General features: G+C 34.4%; 1 protein-coding gene across 1 annotated transcript; it reads left to right on the forward strand.

Moving 5' to 3' along the window:
* The first annotated feature begins 16,832 nt into the window (after window positions 1-16,832).
* On the forward strand, window positions 16,833-20,710 carry LOC133782956 (uncharacterized). The gene is made up of 7 exons (XM_062222444.1): window positions 16,833-17,203; window positions 17,624-17,665; window positions 18,903-18,985; window positions 19,145-19,246; window positions 19,351-19,565; window positions 19,989-20,083; window positions 20,168-20,710. The coding sequence occupies exons 1-7, from the start codon at window positions 17,062-17,064 to the stop codon at window positions 20,419-20,421; spliced, it is 933 nt and encodes a 310-aa protein (XP_062078428.1). The 5' UTR covers window positions 16,833-17,061; the 3' UTR covers window positions 20,422-20,710.
* Window positions 20,711-22,606: the final 1,896 nt, after the last annotated feature.

Raw genomic sequence — 22,606 nt, forward strand, 5'->3', positions numbered from 1 at the left:
TGAGACCTCAATGTCTTGCTTTTGCACCGTTAATGGCCATGTACACATTCCATTCATAGACTTTTCTTGAGAATGACTCCCAATTCTCTTGAGGAGCGGCACCATCCCTAGGTCTATATAGGTAGAACTCTTACAGTATTTTGTTACCCTAAAATACTTGTCTTTTCAAGACTGAGTTCTATTAAAAAACATTTCGGTTTAACCCTCATTTTGGTAACACACTAGTACTCATATCTCAGATGGGAAAAAATTTGAGTACTACTACTATTCACTTGATTGACTTGTTATTACCTATTGAACCTAATACTAGTTTGGTGACTTAGGGAGTCGAAGTCCCACCCCTTGAGATGTAGAAATGATTCCATTTGAATCATTTCTTTTCTCATGTATGCATACTTAGACACTCTCATTATTTTATTCAAACTTTGTTGCTAGCCATAGTTTGATTAAAATAGTTACTCCTTTAAAATAGTGATTTTGACCATAGTCAACACCCCCACTATTTTATAGTTTTATATCCAAGATAAATATTTTCCTTGAATATTAATTCTAGAAACCTCTTTGTTTCTAAAATTCTCCTTTATGTTTTAAATTGATGCCTTCTTGAATCAAAATGTTACAAACAATGACTTTAGACACCAAACATGTCTAGATTTGTTCATTCTATACATATATAGCCAATGTGATTTAGGATGTGGAATTCCAAATCACCTATTTGATAGAATGACCAAATTAATCAATTAATTAACAACAAAATAAATTGATTAACTTTGGAGCATCACCCCCACATTTCTCACATAGTGACAATAAAATATCATTTTAAAATAGAAATCTCTTCATTTATAATAAGTCATTTATCCTCCAAGATAAATCTAGACCTATGATTCTCAAAGTTCATCATGAGTCCTTAAGCTACATGATAAACACTCAATAGATCAAGATAAAAAACCGCAATGTTTATCTTGATTCATTTACTTGCTAAAGCAAGACACACTTCTTTCAAAGCAACTTTTACTTAGTCTCTTTCTTTTATGTATTTCACAAAATAAAAATGTGAACACAAATATAATGTGAGAATTTCTCAAACAAATAATCACATTATGAAATAATAGGTCTACACTCTTACCTATTATTTTAACACGTTCATTTTGAAACTTTGTTAATGTCTCTCACAAATGTCTCATAGCAAAATAAAGAATTATCATAGAATAATACTTTAATTTTATTGATAGCTTTCAAGAGTACAAGCTTTATTACAAAATAAAAAATTTTCCAACAAGGCACATAAACATGGCAATCATGCTAGGATCTCTTCTTCCTTTTCTATAGCATTTACCTCATTGTCATGTGGGTCCTTTCGGTACCTACATACTCTAGCATAGTGCTCGGGTTTTCCACAAACAAAACAATGACCTCTCACTTCTTTGAATTGTCCATGATCTTTATTTGGACCTAAAGGGTTCCCACTACCCTCTTTTTTTTTTTTTTTGTTGCCCTTTGGATGCTTGTGTGAAACCACATTAGCCTTGGAAGTCTCATCTTTAGAATCATTCACACCCTTGTCTCTTATTCTCGATTCCTTTTCAATTCTAATGTGTTTTTGGATCTCTTCCAAAGTGTAATCCTAATTCTTATGGAGGATTGTTTTCCTATAGCTCATCCAAGTTGGTGGTAATTTTGCCACTATTGCACCAACTTGGAAGGCCTCGGGAAGCTCAATCTTGAGAACTTTCAACTTGTTTACAATCACTTGTAACTCATGAATTTGAGGTAAAAGAGTTTTCCCATCAATGAAAGAAAATTCAAAATATTGAGAAATTAAGAACTTTCTTGTACCTTCTTCCTCGGCTTTGTACTTACTCTCTAAGGCATCCCAAATCTCCTTTATGGATTTGGTATTGGTATAGAGGTCATATAGCCTATCAGATAGGGCATTAAGGATATGACCCCTACAAAGAAGGTTGTCCTCTTCTCTCTTCCTTCTTTTCTCCACTTCCTCGGGAGTATCTTTGTCGGATGGCTCGGCTAGAGGTGCCAAGGATGACTCAAGGATGTAGGCTATCTTGAGTGTTGTCAAAAGGAATTTCACCTTGTCTTGCCACCTAGTGAAATTGGATCCATCAAACCTATCCAACCTCACTAAGTCTTGGTTCATGATCTTGATGGTCTCCCCTTCCATTGAAACAAAAAATGGATAAGCTTTTGATTGTTAGAGAATATATGTTATTGCCTCAATGGAAAAGGTAAGATAATACAACTCTATGCAAAATATTACAAATAAATAATGATTGATTAAAAAGAGTGTTACAACTCTATAATTAAAAATACAAACAAACAAAGAAAGGAAAAGGAAGAAGGAGAAGAAGAGAATGGTGAAAGATACAACTCTAAACAAAAGATTACAAGTAAAGGAAAGGTGTTTGAAACAAAATAAAAGAAGATTACAACTCTAAACAAAAGTTACAAGTAAATAGAAAATGAAAATAAGAAGAAAAGAAATAGAGAAAATGCAAGAACAAAACAATAGTAAACTCTCACTTACACAACCTAAGTGAAGAGGGTTGGGGATCACCAACTTGAACAAGGTTTAAAACCATTGTCCAAAAGCTTATTTCCCCCTAACTCAAGCACTAAGGGATCTCTCACAGATTTTTGGAAATGCTTTCTGGAATAATCAAGCCTCAGGTGTATTTTCCAGCCAAGTGCTTTGTGGATGGAAAATGGTGTGTCTTACAAGTGAGCATTAGGCTTCTATTTATAGAGTTGGAGATACCCCTTTGAATTTCAAATTCCACCAACCCCCATGGCTGTTACCAATGTTTAATTAGATGTTTATGGAATTAAAATGGAGATTTGTGAGTTATTTGGGATTTTAGAACCGTTCAATTTGGAAAAAACTGAAAAATCATATAGGTTGTTAGCCTCAATGGCCGCGGCCAGGACTTTTCAGTGGCCGCGGCCACTAGCTTCTGTCCCCCAGGCCGCGGCCACAGGCCATTTTCAGCACAAAAAAGTCATTTTTCCAAAACGCCCCAAATCATTTCCCACATGATTTTGTAACCTCCAAACACCTATTAGGAGTTAAAAACATGTCTCCAACAGCCATATTTCATCATGGCTTTGTGAAATCCAATCTCAAATGTGTAACATATAATATACACATTATTGGGTAATATTTGGGAGTTACAAATTTGTAATTGATTTTGTAACTCCAAAATATGTCACATTTGGGCACACACATGTGTCTAATTTTGTGACTCCCAATAATATGTTACAAGGTGGGACAAATAACATTTGTGTGACAAATCACAGTTTGTCACATTATTTAATCTAACATTATATTATATGAAATAATATAACACCCAATGTATGTTAGCACGGACTGGTCCGCGTGGACTACTAAGGGAATCCTGGGGATAGGATCTGTCAGAGTAGTGACAGTACTGTTTCCTAGGAATATTGTACGTTCCGTGCGTACCCTCCTCTGCAAGTTAGTTGAGGAGACCATGTTATATTATTTTATAATATAATGTAATATTATATTATATTATAATATAATGTTTTAGATTAAATAAATGTGACAAAGTGTGTCACATATTGTAACATATAATAGAGAGTTACAATATTTAGATATATGAGATATATCCAAATAATGTAACATATTTGGTGTTACAAATTTGTAACTTCCAAATATTACCCTTTATTGTGTAAATTTGTTGTTACACAATATTGAGATGAATTTCATAAAGCCAAATGTGATATGGCTGTTAGAGATATGATTTTAACCCCAATAATGTGTTTTGGGAGTTACAAAATCATTTGGGAGGGTTTGGAACCGTTTAGAAAAACAGCACATTTTTTAGTGTTGAAAATGGTCGGTGGCCGCGGTCACAGGCCAAAAACTGACCATTTTTTCAGTTTTTTCAATCTTTGTTGAACGGCTCAAAAAACCCAAATAACTCCCAAATCTCATTTTTAATTCCATATTAATCTAATTAAACATTGGTAACAGCCATGGGGGTTGGTGGAATTTGAAATTCAAAGGGTGTCTCTAAACTCTATAACTAGGAGCCTATAGCTCACTTGTAAGACACAACAATTTTTCTATCGATTAGAGCACTTGGATAGAAACACCTTGAGGCTTGATAATTCCATAAAGCTTTTCCAATATTTGTGAGAGATCCCTTAGTGATTGAGTTAGGGGGAAATAAGCTTTTGGACAAAGGTTTCAAACCTTGTTCAAGTTGGTGATCCCCAACACTCTTCACTTTGGTTGTGTGAGTGAGAGTTTATTGTTTTTATTCTTGTTCTTATTTTCTTCCATTTGCTTTTCTACTATTTCTTCTTGTTCTATTTACTTGTACCTTTTGTTTAAGAGTTGTAATCTTTTTAATTCCTTTTGTTCAAACACTTATAGTTTATTTGTATCTTTTGTAATAGAGTTGTATTTTCTATTTCTATCATCGTACATCTCCTTCTCCTTTTATTTGTAATTTTCAGTTATGCAGTTGTAACTCTTTTTAAATCAATCATTATTATTTGCAATATATTACATAGAGTTGTAATATTCTTACCCGTATCCATTGAGGCAATATATATTTTCCTAACAGACCAACTGCCAGATTTCGTGGGGACAGGTCAACATTAGGGAATACTAGGCTTGCCCCATCTGGATGTCTGGTCTGGGTTCATTTACCGGAGTCTTGATTCGTTCACCAGGACCCGGGTTCAATTGCCAAGGTGGACATCGTAATGCTGGAGATCTCCCCTAGATTCTTGATAAGGTTCGTCTCTAGTGAATAGTTTGTAACGCCCCAAACCCCAGGGACCATTACGGTGTGCCTTGTAAACAGTGCTAAACTCGCTAACCGAGTCATTTGGCCAAAATCGTGAACTAAGTATGATTAGCGGTTTAGGGATTAAAAACTTTGGTTAAGATGTATCGTTTCACTAGAACGTTTAATTTATACATTGGGATCCCGAAAATAAAGTTTCAGTGTTTATTACAGAAAATATTTACAACAGGCCGTTCTAAGCGGCAAAACAGGGTTCAACCCTAGTTCCACTTTAAACCTCGGCCGTGGCGGACGAGCAGCTGCATATGTACACATCATCACCTAAGCTCTCCAACTCAAGGATGGTCCAGCTTCCTCTTGCCTTTACCTGCACCACGTAGCACCCGTGAGCCAAAGCCCAGCAAGAAAACACAATAGAGCATGATATAATATCAACAACGATCATAACAACCATTCGGAACTATCAGTCCAAGCCAATAGGTGACAATTGCCAAAAGTCACAATAATGAGCATCGCTCCCTCTAGCCATGTGACGATAGGGTCACTAGGGCTTAACCGATAAGTGATTCTTTCTTAAGTTTGATTAGGACAGGTGCAAGGTGATTAGTCACCAACATAACCTTCCTCACGACTCTAGAGTCGAAACTATGGGCAACGTCCCTTAGCCATGTGACAAACGGTCACCGGGGTCATATACCTTGGCTGAAATCATCTGGTCTTAGACCAAGCAAGCGCTTATAGTTCTCATTGACCTTCCGATCGGTCCAGCATTAATACCCCATATGAGTCATTCAATGCCGACCTCGATTAGATCTAATCTTTACTTGGCCCGGCGTTCACAACGCACTGCCACCTCTGACCCTTGGGTCGGTAAAACACGACCAGTGCTCAGCCTGTGGTGAACTTAACTAATAAGTCACAGCTTCACAGACAGATCTGACACCATTGTCGATTCTGACTAATAAGTCAGTGCCATACACAGGTAAGCCATGCCACCAAACATATATCACATGTCCAATATCCATAAAACAAGGTATTCAACATGCTTACTTAACAGATATTAATACAATTAGGACTATGCATTAACACAGAGGCTCAAGCTCTGAACAATATCACACCCAGTATACAAAGCATGTCCTAATCACATGTTTCTTATGCATCATATGCAATATATTCAACAATCCAACATGCACCAATAACAGCCATGCATGTCACGTTTAATAGTAAACCAACATGCATCGAGAATAGCCATGCATGTCATACATAATAATCAACCGATATGCATCAATAATAACCATGCATGTCATACCCAGTAATCAACCAACATGCATCATAATAGCCATGCATGTCACATATACACAGGGTGCAGTTTTCTTACCTCAAAGTCGAGCTAGAACGATTAAAAGAACAATCCTTGAGAACGATCAACTTTTAGTCCTTTAGCGGTCACCTAGTCATAACCAAATATAAGGTATCATCAATAAAAATGATCAACATAAGTTCCCCAATCAATATCTAGCCCCGGGGACATCAATCCCCACTTAACCGGGTACTAGGTCCAACCCCGAGGCCTATGGTAGACATCCCTAGGCTAAAAACACAATTTTGGTCAAATCTGCCCTGATGGGCCACGACTCACCACAGCCATGCCGCGGCTCACCCTCCTGACAGAGCCATTTTCACCTTTAGAGCCAACACAGGCCGCGGCACACCATAGACAGGCCGCGGCTCATTTCGCAAATCAGCCAAGAAACCAGCACGCACCAGCCAACTCTCCCCTGCGTTTTCCCTTGGAACCAACCCTTCGAACCAACTCCAAACCTCCTCCAAACACTCAATTTAACCTCTAGACAACACCCATAGCTTACCCTCATCAAATCCCAATCAAACCAACACAAAAACTCCCTTTGATTCCCACTTTCCACATCAAAAACCATGAATTGAAAACTAAAAGGAAAACAGAGTAACACCTGAAACCAGTGACTAAAACTCACCTCAAATTCATATTTAAACCTCCTTCAATGATTGAACCAAGTCCACCAACCCAGCCTTTGAGTTTCCTAGCTTAAAACCCCACCTTGAGCTCAAGAACACCAAGAGAAATATAGAGAAGAATGATGTACGGGAAGGGAGAAGGGAGAAGACAACCCCTGTTTTTGTTCTGTTTAGTCTTTATCCTTCTACAGCCAACTAAAGGGTAATATAAATCCCTTCAAATGACCAAAATACCCTTAAGCCACCTAAAGCCTCTAAAACCATTTCAAGGGTAGAATTGGAACTTTTCACTTATCCCGTTAATCATAATTAATGCTTCCCAATCCCCGCTATTCTCAATATTCCCAAATACCAATAAATCATATCCCATTACCCTTTAATTCCCGGTAATGCTCTAATCATTAATTTCACCCCGAGACTCACCCCGAGCCCCGAGCTCAAACCCGTTATGACTAGACCGAACACTTACATCTCATGATCGTCTCATGTCGACTAGCTCGAACCAATCCACCTTATAATGTGGCTATATTAATTAATCACAACCATGCACCCAAAATATACAATTACGCCCACAGTGGCCAAATTACCAAATTACCCTCATAATTAACATATGAGCCCATATGCATGCATTCACCATCATATAATAATATAATTCACGTAAACATGCATATAATCATTAAATACTATAATAAAGCAATTATGGCCCTCCCGGCCTCCTAATCAAGGTCCTAAACCTTATTAGGAAATTTGGGGCATTACATAGTTAGTCTGCCACCTTAATTAGCATCTCAAGGGATGTAGGTTGGTTGTGCCCGGGAAGATAAGTCAGGCCTACATCTTAGTCCCGGTTCCTTCATTATGCTCGTGCCTATTGAATGTTTTTGGGCTCGATAGTGTTTGGGCTATTAGGCCTTCCCTGTTCATTGAGCTCAAGATGGACTCAGACCTCTTAAGAGAGCCCACATATTGGGTCATGCCACGTGTCATGGTTGGAAAATAGGGATAATAGATGGTTTCTCCAATTTGGATTATAAGTGGATGAAAATGGGCTATCATTTGGTTTCCCATAAGCATGAAGAGCATTGACCTCCTCAGAAAAGGCCTATTGGTAGGAAGGACATGATTAGGCATTATGACAAGGACTATAACGTATAGAACAAACATCTTTTCTTGGTTGCATTGGCGAATTTATAGTTTGGCTTATGGCTAAAGCTTATACTTTTCTCGCTAATTTGTCTAAGGATGTTCTTAAGTCTAATTCATCTTTTACTTCATTCCTTCCTCCTCTTTTTGGAGAATTATTTGACCTATACCTAGGATCAAAATAATTCCATTGTTGTGGATTGACAGATAAATCTTCAAGGGTGTTCCAAACCTTTTTCCCTTGAAATTGTAAAAAATTTCAAATATGCATAGATTGAATCATTTGATGATTGGAGGGAGTCAAACCATCATAAAAATATTTTACAAGTCTCCATTTTTCAAAACCATGATAAGGACATTTTAATAATAAATATTTCCCAACATTCATAAAATTCTTCATTATCTTTTTGAAAACTTGGAGATTTCTCTCCTTAGACTATCAGTTTTAGACATAGGAAAAAATTTCAACAAAAATTTATTATAAAGTTGATCCCATGTGGTTATAGACCCTGTGGGAAGGGAATTTAACCAAGCTTTTGATTTGTCTTTTAATGAAAATAGGAATAATCTTAGTTTGACTGACTCATCAGAAAAATTTTGAAATCTAAATGTTGAGCAAATTTCTAGAAAATTTTGACATGCATGTAAGGATCATCTCTATCTAACCCATAAAAAGATGACAAAAATTGAATGATTGATGATTTGAGCTCAAAATGGGTAGCAGAAGTGGTAGGAAAAACAATACATGAAAGAGCATTAGATGAAATAGGTGCAAAATATTCAAGCAATGTTATTTCAGGCACAACATTTTTATCAACATGATTTCTATTAATATTAGCAATTGGTTCCATGATGCTCGAATTTTTACTAACACTTTCAATTTCAAACAAAGATAAACGTCTTTTTACCAAGCGATTTTCAGAGTTACATTCCCAATGATGCATACAATTTTCACAAACAAGGCAACAAAGATAATCTCAAGTAAACAACTTTCTGATGTGGAAGATCAGTTCAAACCGCAACCACAAAGCATACTTAGAATTTTTAGAGATTTCACGACAATATAATTTTTATGGTTTACTTGTCCCCAGACCTATTTGATGTCACTTACTCGCACACTACTAACAACTCCCCAAGGTTAATTAGTAGAGGCAGATTGGGAATTTTGTTCAAATTTCCTTTAAGCAAAGATTGCTTATGGTGAAAGGACAAGATTTAAGTTTTTTTTTCAAGTATTTTTGTACAATTACACGATAATATGATAAGAGAAATAAAATAAGACAAAATAGATAATGTTAACTAAAATTGAACAAGAGTCTGAGGCATGGCATACCATTAACCATAACAAAAATAAAGTAAAATCTAGGAGGCAAAATTGTCATCAACTAGTAAATAAGGTAAAAAAAAAAAAACTAGGAGGCACAAATACCATCAACTAAATAACAGAGTTGAGAGGCATAGTATGCCATCAACCATAAAGAAAATAAAGCAAAAACTAGGAGTCAAAAATTTCCATCAACTAGTAAATATGCACAAAAATATATCAACAAAAATAAATAAAGCAAGTTACAATAAATGTTAAGAGGCACAAGTGCAGTCAACTAACAAAAATGTAGCAAAAATAAAAATATTACAACAAAAGTAAAATAAAAAAAACTAGGAGGCACAAAGGCCGTCAACTAAAAAATGTAATAAATATATATAAATATATGATTTTTATGGGTGGTAGAACCGTCCCAAATTTTCTTCTTATATTTTTTTTCTTTTTATTTATATATATTATATTTTTTTTAGTTTTTTTTTGTCTTTAAGTGTAAAAATTAAAATAACTAGTAGAAGAATTCACTAACCTTGAGAAAAAGTTCGTTTCTTTTCTTGCAACTTCCCAGCAATGGCGCCAAAAACTTGATGGACCCAAAATTGGTATTGTTTAACCAACAAATATTTGCTTGCTGACATGGCATGATCGGGGTGCACGTGGATAACACGTGACTGTTTAGTGATGATAGTCTAGTCGACCGACGACCAAGATAGCAAGCTGATCAATGGATTCAAGAAAGATGTTGAACAGTACGACAGAAAATATGTTGACATATGCGACCAGGTCTGATCGAAGTAACGAAGCCAGAGTTCAAATACAGTTATAAGTCAAATATGTAACGACCCAAATTCACTAATAAGGTTTAAGAGCCTTGATTAGTGTGCCAGGAGGGCATTACTGGAATAACTGTGATTTAATGAGTTATTATATGTTTAATGATGCTTATATGATAATTGATTATATTATGTGGTAATAAGATATGTGATATATGCGAGAACCACATTATGATGTGGATAAATCTGCAGCCGGCGACTCGAGGCGATCCTAGGGCTAGATAGCAGGAGAAGTCACAACGGGGCATTATAATTGACTTTGGACAAGTCAGGGGTATTTTAGGTATCGGGTGATGAAAATAAATAATTGGAGATATATTTGAGGATAGGATGTCTAGGCGGGATTATTGGGGGATTTTACCGTTTTGGCCTCGGGGACGCTTCTGGCACCCCGAGCTTTGGGATTAGTTTAATAAAATAAGGGCATACTTGGAAGACTTAGGAAAATATTAGACAGGAAATAATAAACCGACCCTAACTCTCTTTTTCTCTCTCTTTTCTCTTGGCTAAGGAAGAACTTCTGAATTTGAGAGGAAATAGCTGGAATTGAGCTGTGTTTTAGGGAATTGAAGGGAGTAAATAGGAGGATTAACTCAGGAACTAATCAAGGTCTGAGCTAGTGCTAAGGTAAGTATTGAATTTTCGTTTCTAAGGTTAGGAATTCAAAGAAAATGGCTGAATCTTAAATATCTGTGGTTTTTGGAATTTAAGGTGGGATTGAGGCTTGAAACTTTGAAGATAGGTCAGGGGACTCATGGAGAATCGATTCTACAGCTGAGGTAAGGTTTAATTCAAAGTTTGATGGTTGAATTTGAGAGTTTTCATGGCTGGTTTTGGGTTCTATGGGTTTGAAATTTCAGAGATTAGAATTGGGATTTTAGTGAGTCTTAGGCTGGATTTCTGGTTGGATTACGTTGTTTTAATCATTCTAATGTTGTTAATATTAATTGGTTTTTGGTTTGGGAGCTTTGGGATAGATTTAGGTGAGGTTTGAAGATTGAAAATGGTGGTTTTTTCTGGGTTCGAAGGGTCGGGCCGCGGCATGGTTCTTGGTGAGCCGCGGCCCTTCAAGGGTGTTGCATGCTGAGGAAGAAGGGCGGGCCGCGGCATGGCCCAAGCAATGCCGCGGCCCTTACCTATTTTTGAGCCTTTGGGGGTTCTGTTTGGGGGCCATGCCGCGGCATGGGTGGCCTATGCCGCGGCGCTTAAGGGATTTTGGGATTTTAAGATTTTAGGCTTGGAAATTTAACCTAAGGTGCTCGGGGTTGAGTCTTTTACTATATTTGGTGAAGTTCAATGTTCTGAGTACTAGAACTTAGCTTAGAAACTCATTTAAGGTTGTAATTGTGTCTTTCTGTATGGTTGTGACTAGGTGTCTAGCTAGGACTCGAGGATCGGATCGCGCTCAAGGAGTGTCGCCCGTAGCTAATTCATCTGAAAGCTAAAGGTAAGAAAACTGCACCTGGTTGTATGTTTGTGATGGGACTAAGTGCTCCCGAGAATTGTATCGTGTCAATGATGGTATTACGCCATGGGACATGTAAAAGCGGCCTAAGAGTGTCGTACATGATATTAGCGCACAGGGCGCAGATTGGCCACAGGTAGCCAAAGACAACGGGATAACAGAGGGGGCAGCCTGAGGGCGCCAGCCCTAGTTATCATTTGTAAACTGTAAATGACGTGAATTGATATGCTTATTATTTGAAATACCTGATTATACCAATTGATGACATGGTTGAGATTATGTAATGCAGTGTGAGATATTGACTTGTTGCTAATTGCTTATGCTTTATTGTTATTGTGTTTTCTTGCTGAGCCTTGGCTCACGGGTGCTACGTGGTGCAGGTAAAGGCAAGGGCAAGCTGGACCAAGCCTGAGATGGAGAGCTCCGAGGTGAAATGTACATAGCCAGCTGTTCGATCGCCATGGTCGAGGAGTGAGTCAGGACAGGGATTACCTAACTGCTCGTTTTTCCTTAGTATGGCTGGTTTATGTATTTGAACCTTGTAACTTTTGTAAATGGCCTTTAAACTAATATTTTTGGGATCCCGTGTTAGTGAACAATGTTTCTTAATGGAAATGTGGCTTTTGAGACCAAAATTCTTTTAACCCTAGTTCCTCAATAGTTTCAATTACACGATTTTATCTAAATGACTTGATTAGCAAGTCTGGCACTTAATTAACACACAGTGTAACGGTCTTGGCTATCCAGGGCGTTACAAAATATTTCTAAGATATTTGAATTTCTTTATATGGAACTATTATGAATTCTGTTATTATTCAAAGATGCTTGTAACAAAGTTTAAACACGACCCATTGGCCCATATGTACATCCTTGAGCCTATAAATAGAACTCATGGGATTCATTTAAAGGGGAGGAATTTGGTATTCAGAGAAAACGAGTGTTTTTGTACACGATTTTTGTATTCCACTTTGGAGCTTGTCAAACTTAGTGAACCCTAGTTTGCTGATCGCAGATTTCAAGGTTTACATCAAACATGTGATCTGCAAACTCTGATTTTATTGATGCAACCAATCTCTGGGGTCGAACCACTATAAAACATTTGTGTCGTTTATTTCTTGCATTCAGCTTATAAATTCTTATCGTTTTAGTGACTTCGTGTCGTTGGCTAAATCATCAGTGAACAGGTATGTTTTAAATATTTATAACTTGTAAGCGCACGAATCGTATATGAAGTATAGTGTTCGTGTAAGCAAGAGTTCAAACCCAAATGAGTTGTCTAAAATAAAAAAGAAACTATTTTAAACCAAAATTAAATAAATTCTAACCTAGCTCCAAAGATTGATAAGATTTAATGTTAAGAAAATAAAGTAAAAGATTGAAACTAAAGATATTTAAGAGAAGAAAAATAAACAAGATAGAATTGTAAACAAGTTGTAATAGAAAGATTATTAAGATACTAGAATCCAAAAAATATAAGTTTAATAATATATATTAGTATATTGATTCCCAAGTTTTAGTTATAGTTAAAATGATTCAAACTATCATTTTCCAAATAGATTTATAATTTAAGCACAAATTATTTCTAAAATGATAGGATTTTTCTTCACTTTTCAAAAAAATATAATTTCAAAGTATTTAATGTGAATCAACCTAATGAAACAAAAAAAAATCAAATAACATTATTTATAAGGCAAAACATAATATTTATGTTCTAAGCATTGAATGCGTACAATTTAATGACACATCTTATACAAAGAATATTATGTTTTGCAAAATGAAAACAAAGTGTAATATTATCTAACAATCCAAAATACAAATATTAAAGATGAAAGACATATATGAAGAAGAAAAATCCATAAACTTTGTTGCATTACAAGGGAAATCAACATACAATAATAAATACTATCTAGTTACAAGTTGTTTCATCGTGATCTTAATAATCTTATGAAAAAGATTAGAGCACATAACTAGGATCCAAAATATATTACAAAAGAAATACATACTTGGTGCAAAATGGTCTTCCAAAAGGAAGAGAGAACTTGTAGAAAACATGATAGTAACAAAAGATTAAGCACCAAAAAATGGTATTGAAATTACATATTTATAGCCAAAATGAGAGTATTAAAATAATCAAGTTAAATTAATTAAATTGATTAAATAAAGTAAATATGACATGTAGAGGTAAATTATAGGGTGTAATGATGATTTTGTAGTGAAATATGTAGAAAAGTTGGGTAAAAAAGATGGCATTTTTGGACATTGGGACAACGGGACAATTGTGGGCTCAAGAAAAAGTTGTAGGTGGCTGGGTTGGGTGCACAGGCAGCTGGGTTAGTGAGGCAGGCGGCTGGGCCGTGGGGTGTAGGGGGCAGGCAGGCTGGGCTGGTGAGATTGATGGGTAGGCGGGCTAGGGTGGGAGTGCAGGAGGCTGCTAGGCCATGGGGTGCAGGGGGGCTGGCGCGGGCCTGCGCTGGTGGGCCTGCTGGGAGGCGCGGGCCTGGTGGAGTAGTAGGGGGAGTCGGGCCTGGGCTGGAAGCTTGGGCTTGGAAGTCTTTTCCTTTAGGCATTTCAATAATGTCATTTTCCCACTTCTCTTTTCAACTTTTAATTCTTTTATTTTCTCTTCTTTTCAAAGTACCAAAATGCAACATAATTCCTGCAAAAATAAATCAAATTAAATATAAACTAAATATTTTCAATTGTCAAATTTATTCCATTAATTTCTTGAAAATATTAATTAATACTTAATTTAATTTGTTATTTAAGATTAATAAATGTGCATTTTTGGTCACCAATCACACAACACTAATTCAAATAATTAAACTACAACATATCATAATAAAATAACTATAAAAACATACCAAAATCTATAAAATTAAAATAAACCTAATAAATTCAAAATAACTTAAAAACTTAATAAATTACTGTTGACGTCGTTTTTCGTCAACTTAAATTTGAGAGCAATTAAACAAGAAGATATTAGAGGAAATGAACAAAGATGAACACAAGAGATTTTTTACGTAGTTCAGCAGTTAAATCTGCCTAGTCCACAAATCTATATTATTAGAACTTGGGAGTTTTCTGGAAACTTTTCAGAGAATAGTTACCCAGAGTTTTCTCTCCAGAAATCAGTATATTGGTCCCTTACAAATGGATCTTCCTTCTCTATTTATAGAGAATGTTGCAGAATTCATTCCCACATATCTTAGGAAGATATTCTATAAATCAATTAATATAATGTTATTTAATGCATTATTTCCTACATACACGGAAACGTCCCATAAAATGTGGGGTCGGATAACATCTTAAATAATATCCCTTAAACAATGAGATTGTACAACAATAAATATGTTCACATATAACTGATTAACTCAGGTACGAGATTCATCAAATCTCCAAGACTAGTAGTCGATCATGAACTCGCCGAGACCATCAGTCGATCACGAGCTCGTTGCCTAACTTCGCCTATGCTCGGAACAAGTAGACATGGACGATGTCACCACATTCGAACTCACACATTCCGAGCTTGAACCAGTCCGGAAGGCAAGGGATGGTTCTGGGATATATCCAAGTGTCACACCATGCTATTTTGCGAGCTCGGAGCATTTTCGAGTCTACATACCCCCTCGCCCTTCGAGGTCGCCGTTTACAGAAATGGTTTAACTGAAAGCACGCACGATGACCGTGTCTATTTCGAGCTTACACATAACGAGCCTAGATTTCGGGATCACAATCTCATGCTCGAAATCTGGGTGTAACAATTACTTAAAAATCTTAAGAACTAAGCAACAATTAACATAAAAAATGTGGTAAAATAACTCTATTTTATAGAATTATCATTTGGCATTGTTTTCAAAGTTGTGTTTTCATAATAGAGAACATAAAACAATTTTTGTTGTTTTAAAAAAACAAAAGGATGGTTAATGTTTTATAGAAACAATTTTTTAATTTTAATTTTTTTTTTAAAATCCTTAAACAAAATATTAATAAATATATTTACAAAAAGAAAAATATTTTAAAAGTATGTAATAAATAATGAGATAAAGTAATGTGAAATAAAAAGTGATGAAAAATAAGGAATGAAAAAGTAAGGAGAAAATTTGAGGAAAGAGAAATTGATAATAGATAAACTAATGCAAGAAAAAATGAGAGATAAAGTGATGTAGAAGTGAGGAGAGAAAAAGTTAGGAGAGAGAAAATGATGATATAGTAAGTAATGAGAGGAGAAAATCAGAAGACAGAAAATGACAAGAGAGAAAGTGACGTGAGAGAAAGTGAGGAGAGAGAAAGTAATGTGAGATAATAATAATTAAAGAGAAATATGAGATAAAAATTTGGAAAAAAAAAATTGAGAACAACTGAAAATAACATTTTATTGTTCTTAAAATTTTCTATTTTTTGTAATTTTATTTTTAAAAATTATTTTATGAAAACAGTGTCAAACATCCTTATTTGTTTAAAAAAAAAACAGATTTTAAACAATTTTTAGCTTTTAAAAATATTTTTTTTTTAATTAAGAATCCAAAAACTCTCTTAATCGGTGTAATTTGTTACTCAAAATTATTTGGAAAGCATAAAAATATAAAGACAAGAAGATCAACACCATATTTTTCATTTCCTCACACAACAATGCCTTAATACCTTTAAAATTTCCATCCAAAAATGATCCCTCTTTCTCCTTTCTCTTTTTGTTAAAATTTAGTTTCCCTATTCTCATTTTAAAAGTTGTACTCTTGAATGTTTTAAAAAAAAAAGTTGTACTCTTGAATGTTTTTTTTTTTTTTAAAGTTGTACTCTTGGATAATGAATTTGGAATAAGTGAATAAATTTATGAATTTTGTAGAGGATTTATCTTATTTTTCTTTTCAAAAATTCTATTTAACAAAAAAATAAACAATATATATTCAGGTTCAATTAATTCGACAAAAGGAGTAAAATTGAATCTACACAACATACTACTTTGTTTAATACAAATTAACTTACATAAATTCATGCATGTTTTATAATTTTGAAACACATATATCCATCACCTACAAACCAATTTTTTTTAAAATATAATTTTTACTCATTAAATTAACCCCAAAAGTGTAAAAATGACTTTTAATAACATTGGGGAAAAATAAGACTTTAATAATTTAAGAACCAACAAGATAATTATATTTTTCTCTTATTTATTTAGAGAAATGGCATCATGTGACTTCGCACGTGTGTAGTCAAAACACAGCTAAAATATAGGCAAATGCTTCCTCTATTCAGACACGACAAACTTTTTTCTTTGTTTTTGCGCTTTTATTATACAATAATTCTCATTCTCAATGAAAAACCCAACTCAACTCAAACTCAGCTGAATCTATTGATATAATTCTCCTGAAGTAAAAACCTTACAAGCATGGAATAAACCAAAGGTTGTTCCTTTTGGTTCTTGCCCAGAAACCCCGTATGGTGTGATTAAGTGATCATGTACTAGAAAGAAAAAATAGGGTGAAAAGGAAATCTTGGAGAAGAAAAATGAGCGTTTCATTGACTGTAATGACCTTCAATCTTCTTGAGGATCAGCCACCTGAAAGTCCCAATTCATGGGATAAGAGAAGGGATTTGTGTTTAAGAGTGATCACTAGTTATTACCCAATGATTCTTTGCACCCAACAAGGTATTTTTCCACCTACTTTCTATTCATGACTTTGTTTATATGTATAGGGATCTTGTTTATGGTTTGTGAATTTATCGATTTGATTGATCTGGGTTTCTTTGATATCTGTTTTTTGGAGGTGGGTTTTTGTTCTTTTTGGGTGTAGTTGAGTTTTACTCTTATAATGTCTGCTTTATGGACTAGGATTTTGGTCATTGGGTTTTTTTGGGTTGGAATAGTGTTTACATTACTTAAAGTAATTTACTTTGGTTAATGATTACTCTTGGTTTTGGAAGATTGGTTTAGTTGGTGTAGTTATTGGGTTACTAGTTTCGTATTTTGATGTTTACAGTTTTGTGGTATTTCATATTTGTGTTCTTTCCTATTTTGATTCTTTTTTTTTCTTTCTTTCTTTCAATAACGAGCTTAATTTGTGTTCAGGAGTGAAGTCTCAGTTGGATTATCTACAACAAGGCTTGCCAGGTATTGAGTTATTACTATTATAACTTGTGAAACTTAGTTAGATACCTTCCTTACTCTCTGGCTAGTTTTAATGATTTTTTGTAAAATGATCTTTTGTCTAAAAATTTGTTTGAATTTTTTTATTAGGCATCTGAAATTTTTGACTGTTTGAATTGTTAAATGTCATCTTACAAAATTATTAAAACTAAGCTAGAGTGCAAAAAAACAGCCATTTTGCCAAGGACCCATTCTGAAAATATTTTTTCTTGTGACTGATGGGTACTGCGATGCTCTAGTGCATTGTTCATATTACCAAAGTCTCACGATCAGCTTATAGCTGTTTCACCTGGCCTTTGATACCATGCTATGCATATCAAGTCTTATTGCTTCTAGGAAGTTGCTAATTTTGTCATATTGGTATTCTTGCTAATGCTTAAATATGTAAATGTATGGAAAGGAACTAATTACATTAGCACAAAACTTTACACTTAATCTTGCTAATCATATGGTTTAACAAACTGAATTTAGTGATTATGTTTAGGGGTGCTGATCTTATCCGATCCAACCTTTTACCCTTAACCAATCTAATTCAATTAAATGTTGGATGTTGGAAATCATCATCCAATCCAATACAATTTGGCATCAAAATCTGATCAATTAGATTGGATTGGTTATTTTATCTTTGAACCTAAATTTTAATATTAAAGAATTTCAAATAAATAAAACATACACAAGAAATCATACAAAAAACTAAACATTATTTAATAATAATACTAAATTAAGTCCTTATAATTACCACATAAAGTCGTTGAACTATTAAGTTTACAACACTACCATTCAAATTTAAAACTAACGTCTCAAAACCAATAAATAAAGTACTTAAATAGTAATATAACATAAACACAACAACAACATCTCCAAAGTGCTAACTAACATTGCATCCAAAAACAATAACAATCTAATTAAATATATTTATATATAATATTAAAAATATATATTTTAATTGTAATTGAATTGGATCGGTTCCTAATTGAATTTTCACAGTCTCATCCACTAACCAATCAAATCCAATTAACATCCAGGTTTTCAAATCCAATCCAATCCAATTGTAATTGGATATCCAATTTAGTTCAGGGTAATTGGATTGTTATGGATCCGGAGCACCCCTAATTATGTTCATGTGCTTTCTAAACTCACTCTAAGTCTAAGCCTTATCCTAGATATAAAGATAGCCTTCTGCTTGTCTTATGTATATTAGGTTATGATCAGTTTGGAGTATCTAGAAAAGGACCAGAGGACACTTCAGATGAATACTGCACAATCTTCTATGACAAAGAAAAGGTAGCAGATTGAGCTCTCTAGTCCATCTAGCATAGTTTCAATTTATTCTGTTTCTTTTGAAAATAAAATAAAAGAAATTTAACATACTTCCTATTTTTGTTATTTCAATTAAATTGACATTTATTGGCTCTTTCTCCATCGTTCATTTATCAAATAAAGGTGGAGCTTTTAGAAGGTGGAACGTTTTGGTTATCTGAATCACCCTCTGTCCCTGGAAGCATGTCATGGGGGTCAACAGTTCCCTGCATTGCAACGTGGGCGATATCCTTATCATTTTACTTGCTTTGGGTTGCATGTTTTTCCTTCTTTGTTGCTCTATTATTACAGAGAATCTGTATCTTTTGTTTCTTTGACATGATGTCCACACATTCCAACTAAAAGGAGTTGAGCCACCTGGGTTTTCATTCGAGATAGTAAATACAAACATGGATGAATTTAGTCCACGTGCTCGCAGACGTAGTGCTTTACTTACCTGGCAGCACATTGCATCCTTGCCTCCTAGCTTGCCAGTTGTGTATTGTGGAGGGTTTAACACACAAAAGGAGTCAACTACTGGACGGTTTCTTCTTGGGAGGTCAAGGTATATTTGGAACTTAGAAATATTGCTTGTTTTTTATGTGCCAAATTTGTTATTTCCAATTTTGTTGTGTTCATATGTTGTGTTTGTGAATTGAATCTTCTCCTCCTGACTACTAGTTGTCAGCTAGAGTTTTGGAACTAGGGAAAGTAGATTGCTGAGAATGGTGATGATTATTTAGCATTAACATACTGAGGATTTTGGTAGGCATTCCTTGGAGCTAATAAAATGATAATTATTGAAATTTTTTGTGGAAGTCAACTTTATCTGCTTAATGTGTTGCGCCACTCTGATGACATCACAATAATACATTCATTCAGATATTCATGACACCCTCCATTATAATGGACTGCTTGTAACGGTTAGCTGAGAGTAACACATGTAGCTGTTTTTCTGGTAAACATTTGTTTTCCTGCTTGGCCACAGAGAACATGGTGTAGTTGGAGATTTGAGAGATGCATGGCCGAATGCACGGGTGAGGAAAAATATTTCTCTTATTCGCACTTATCATGGGTTTAAAGGTACCGCTGTGCTACATTTGATACAGCTCACTTTTCACGATAATGTCTATAGCCTAAATGTTGAATACTGTCCGGAGATTTCAGGTGACAAGCAAGGAGCTGTTGAATTTCTCAAGTTGATTTTTAGAGCTCTCTGCCTTTGCTGGGATCGTCAAACGCAAGATCTGCACATAGATTGGATTCTTTTCAGAGGTAGATCTCTGATTCCCGTTTCATGCGAAGTAGTCAATGACAACTCCGAAGGTTCTTATCCCTCCTCCCATTTTCCTTTGTTTGCTGAGTTTATGCTTCCTCGTACCGTGAGAATGCTCGAACCACCCACACAAGAGGAAACCTGAAAATCCAATTGTTTTGGAGCTGAGCTCTTCCTATGGCCAATTGGTCATCCTTCCATCTCTTTATCATCATCCTTATTATGATTATTATTTGTTTAGGTTGTTAGTTTAAAAGCAAAGTCATTTTTTGAGGTTATATGATAATATGATCTTTATTCTTCAAGTCATGTTGATGCTCCTCAGTAAAGATTGTGGTTGAAGTTGCATTTTGAATGGTTGTGTATCCATGTGTTGTGAATCATATTTGAAAGAAATTTTCACACATTTATGAAGTTGCACTTTTACATTTCAATGGCCTAGAGTTCAAGAATGTTATTAATATTATCTTCTTCCTCCCTTTGATTTTGTCACTCATTTCATGCGTTAGAGAGAGTAGAAAATTGAAGAGAAAAGTAAAAGAGAACTAACTAGGGGTATCAAGTACTGTAACAAGATGACCAAAAGACAAGAAATGGATAACCATTTTCCCGGGCCCCCAGCACCGGTACAGGTACCCTTCTCCCACCATGAGATTGTGCCACCTGTCTTGATTGGAATTGGAAGGGTACCAGTAGTGGTCCAAACAACTTCAGAGATTTCCATGAATGTTTACTTGCCTTGGGAATTCAATGTGCAATTGACTTTTTTTATATCTAGATTTCCATACAGTTCATTCCTTAGAAAATAGATGCGAGTTAAAGAACCCCCTTCAGATCAGAAATTGATTTCATGTTTGTTAACCCTTTTGTTTTTCTAGTTATTCATTCATGAGTACAAAAGGAAAGAAGGGTATAGATCATTTTGGTCACATTTTCATATTATAATATCACCTTACAATTCATTTTCTTTATTCTAATAAGTATAAAGTGAATGTAGTTACAACCTAAACAAATATAAGTAGAGATTTACAAAATATAAATAATCTTTAGTTACAAATACAATTGAATAGGTCTTATCAATCAAATGTTCATTTAAGTATGGCTCCGACATGATAGCATGCAATCTATACAAATATAAGTGAAAAATCAAATTTTGTTTAGTTTATGGCTTTGATTACATGGTAATATATAATATTTACCTCATAAATCACAAAGTGATAATAACATAAGATTATTAGTTTCCTTAAGCTAAAAAAAGGTGGGCTTTGATTAGTTAGGCTTTTGTTAATTATGATTGGCATGGTTTGACTACCATATTGTACGTTTAAAGCAAGCTCAGGTCAGTGTTGCTCATTGCGTACCACTACAGATTCAATCTTGGGAAAAGCAACTTCAATTAGGGTGATACTAAACATGCTCTTACTTTTAATGGCCACACTCAATCTTGTATATAAATTTTGGACTTGGTACTTGATACACACATTTAGGGTACTTTTAGAATTTATTTTTAAAAAAGTTAGTAAAAAGAGATTTTTTAATATATATATAATTACATTTATGCAATTGATCATCAACCCCATATTTTGTTTTTTTTTTTTTTTTAAATAGAAAGATAAATCCAGTGTATTTGTATTTGTATCTCTAACAACTCTAGTGGGTGGCTCTTACAATGACATCTTGCCTTGAAGTTTGTGGGTCTCACTTTGCCATGAAATTTTCAGTTTCAGTTATAATGTCACTCTCAATTTTTTGTTTTTGATAAAAGTAACATTTTACTAATTTTGTTTTGTTGCAAAAATAAAAATTGTACTCATTAGTTACATAAGGTGTATCTACATAATTTACTTAAATTGTGTGGGTAATACATATTTATTATTATTATTATAAAATTACAAAGATTTTGAGATGAAGTAATTAGAGATTTCCACATTGGAAGAATGTGAGGCTAACTAATAATGTTATGTATGTTTTAGTAATGAAATTTTCTTAAGAATAAAAATATGGATACTATTAATATTACATTTTTTAAAATTATAAGTAGGCAATACTTATATGTTGTTGGGTTGTTAATGTCTTTTTTTTTAATCTCTCTTTCTTTTGTGAAAAAAAGAAAAGTCATTATTAAATGTAGTCCTTTTTCTTCTTCTTCATTGTATATATGTATTTATGAGTTCTTTTAAGAAAGGCAAAAGGACATAAAGAAGTTATTCCCCCATTTAGTGTTACTCTTTATTAAAAAAAATGGGTATTTATTCTTCACTATTGTGTTTTACTAGTTTATATCCATATGTAACTTTTTTTATTGATTAAAAAATAAATAAAAAATCACA

Source organism: Humulus lupulus, chromosome 6, assembly GCF_963169125.1.
Source record: "Humulus lupulus chromosome 6, drHumLupu1.1, whole genome shotgun sequence".
Taxonomy (NCBI): domain Eukaryota; kingdom Viridiplantae; phylum Streptophyta; class Magnoliopsida; order Rosales; family Cannabaceae; genus Humulus; species Humulus lupulus.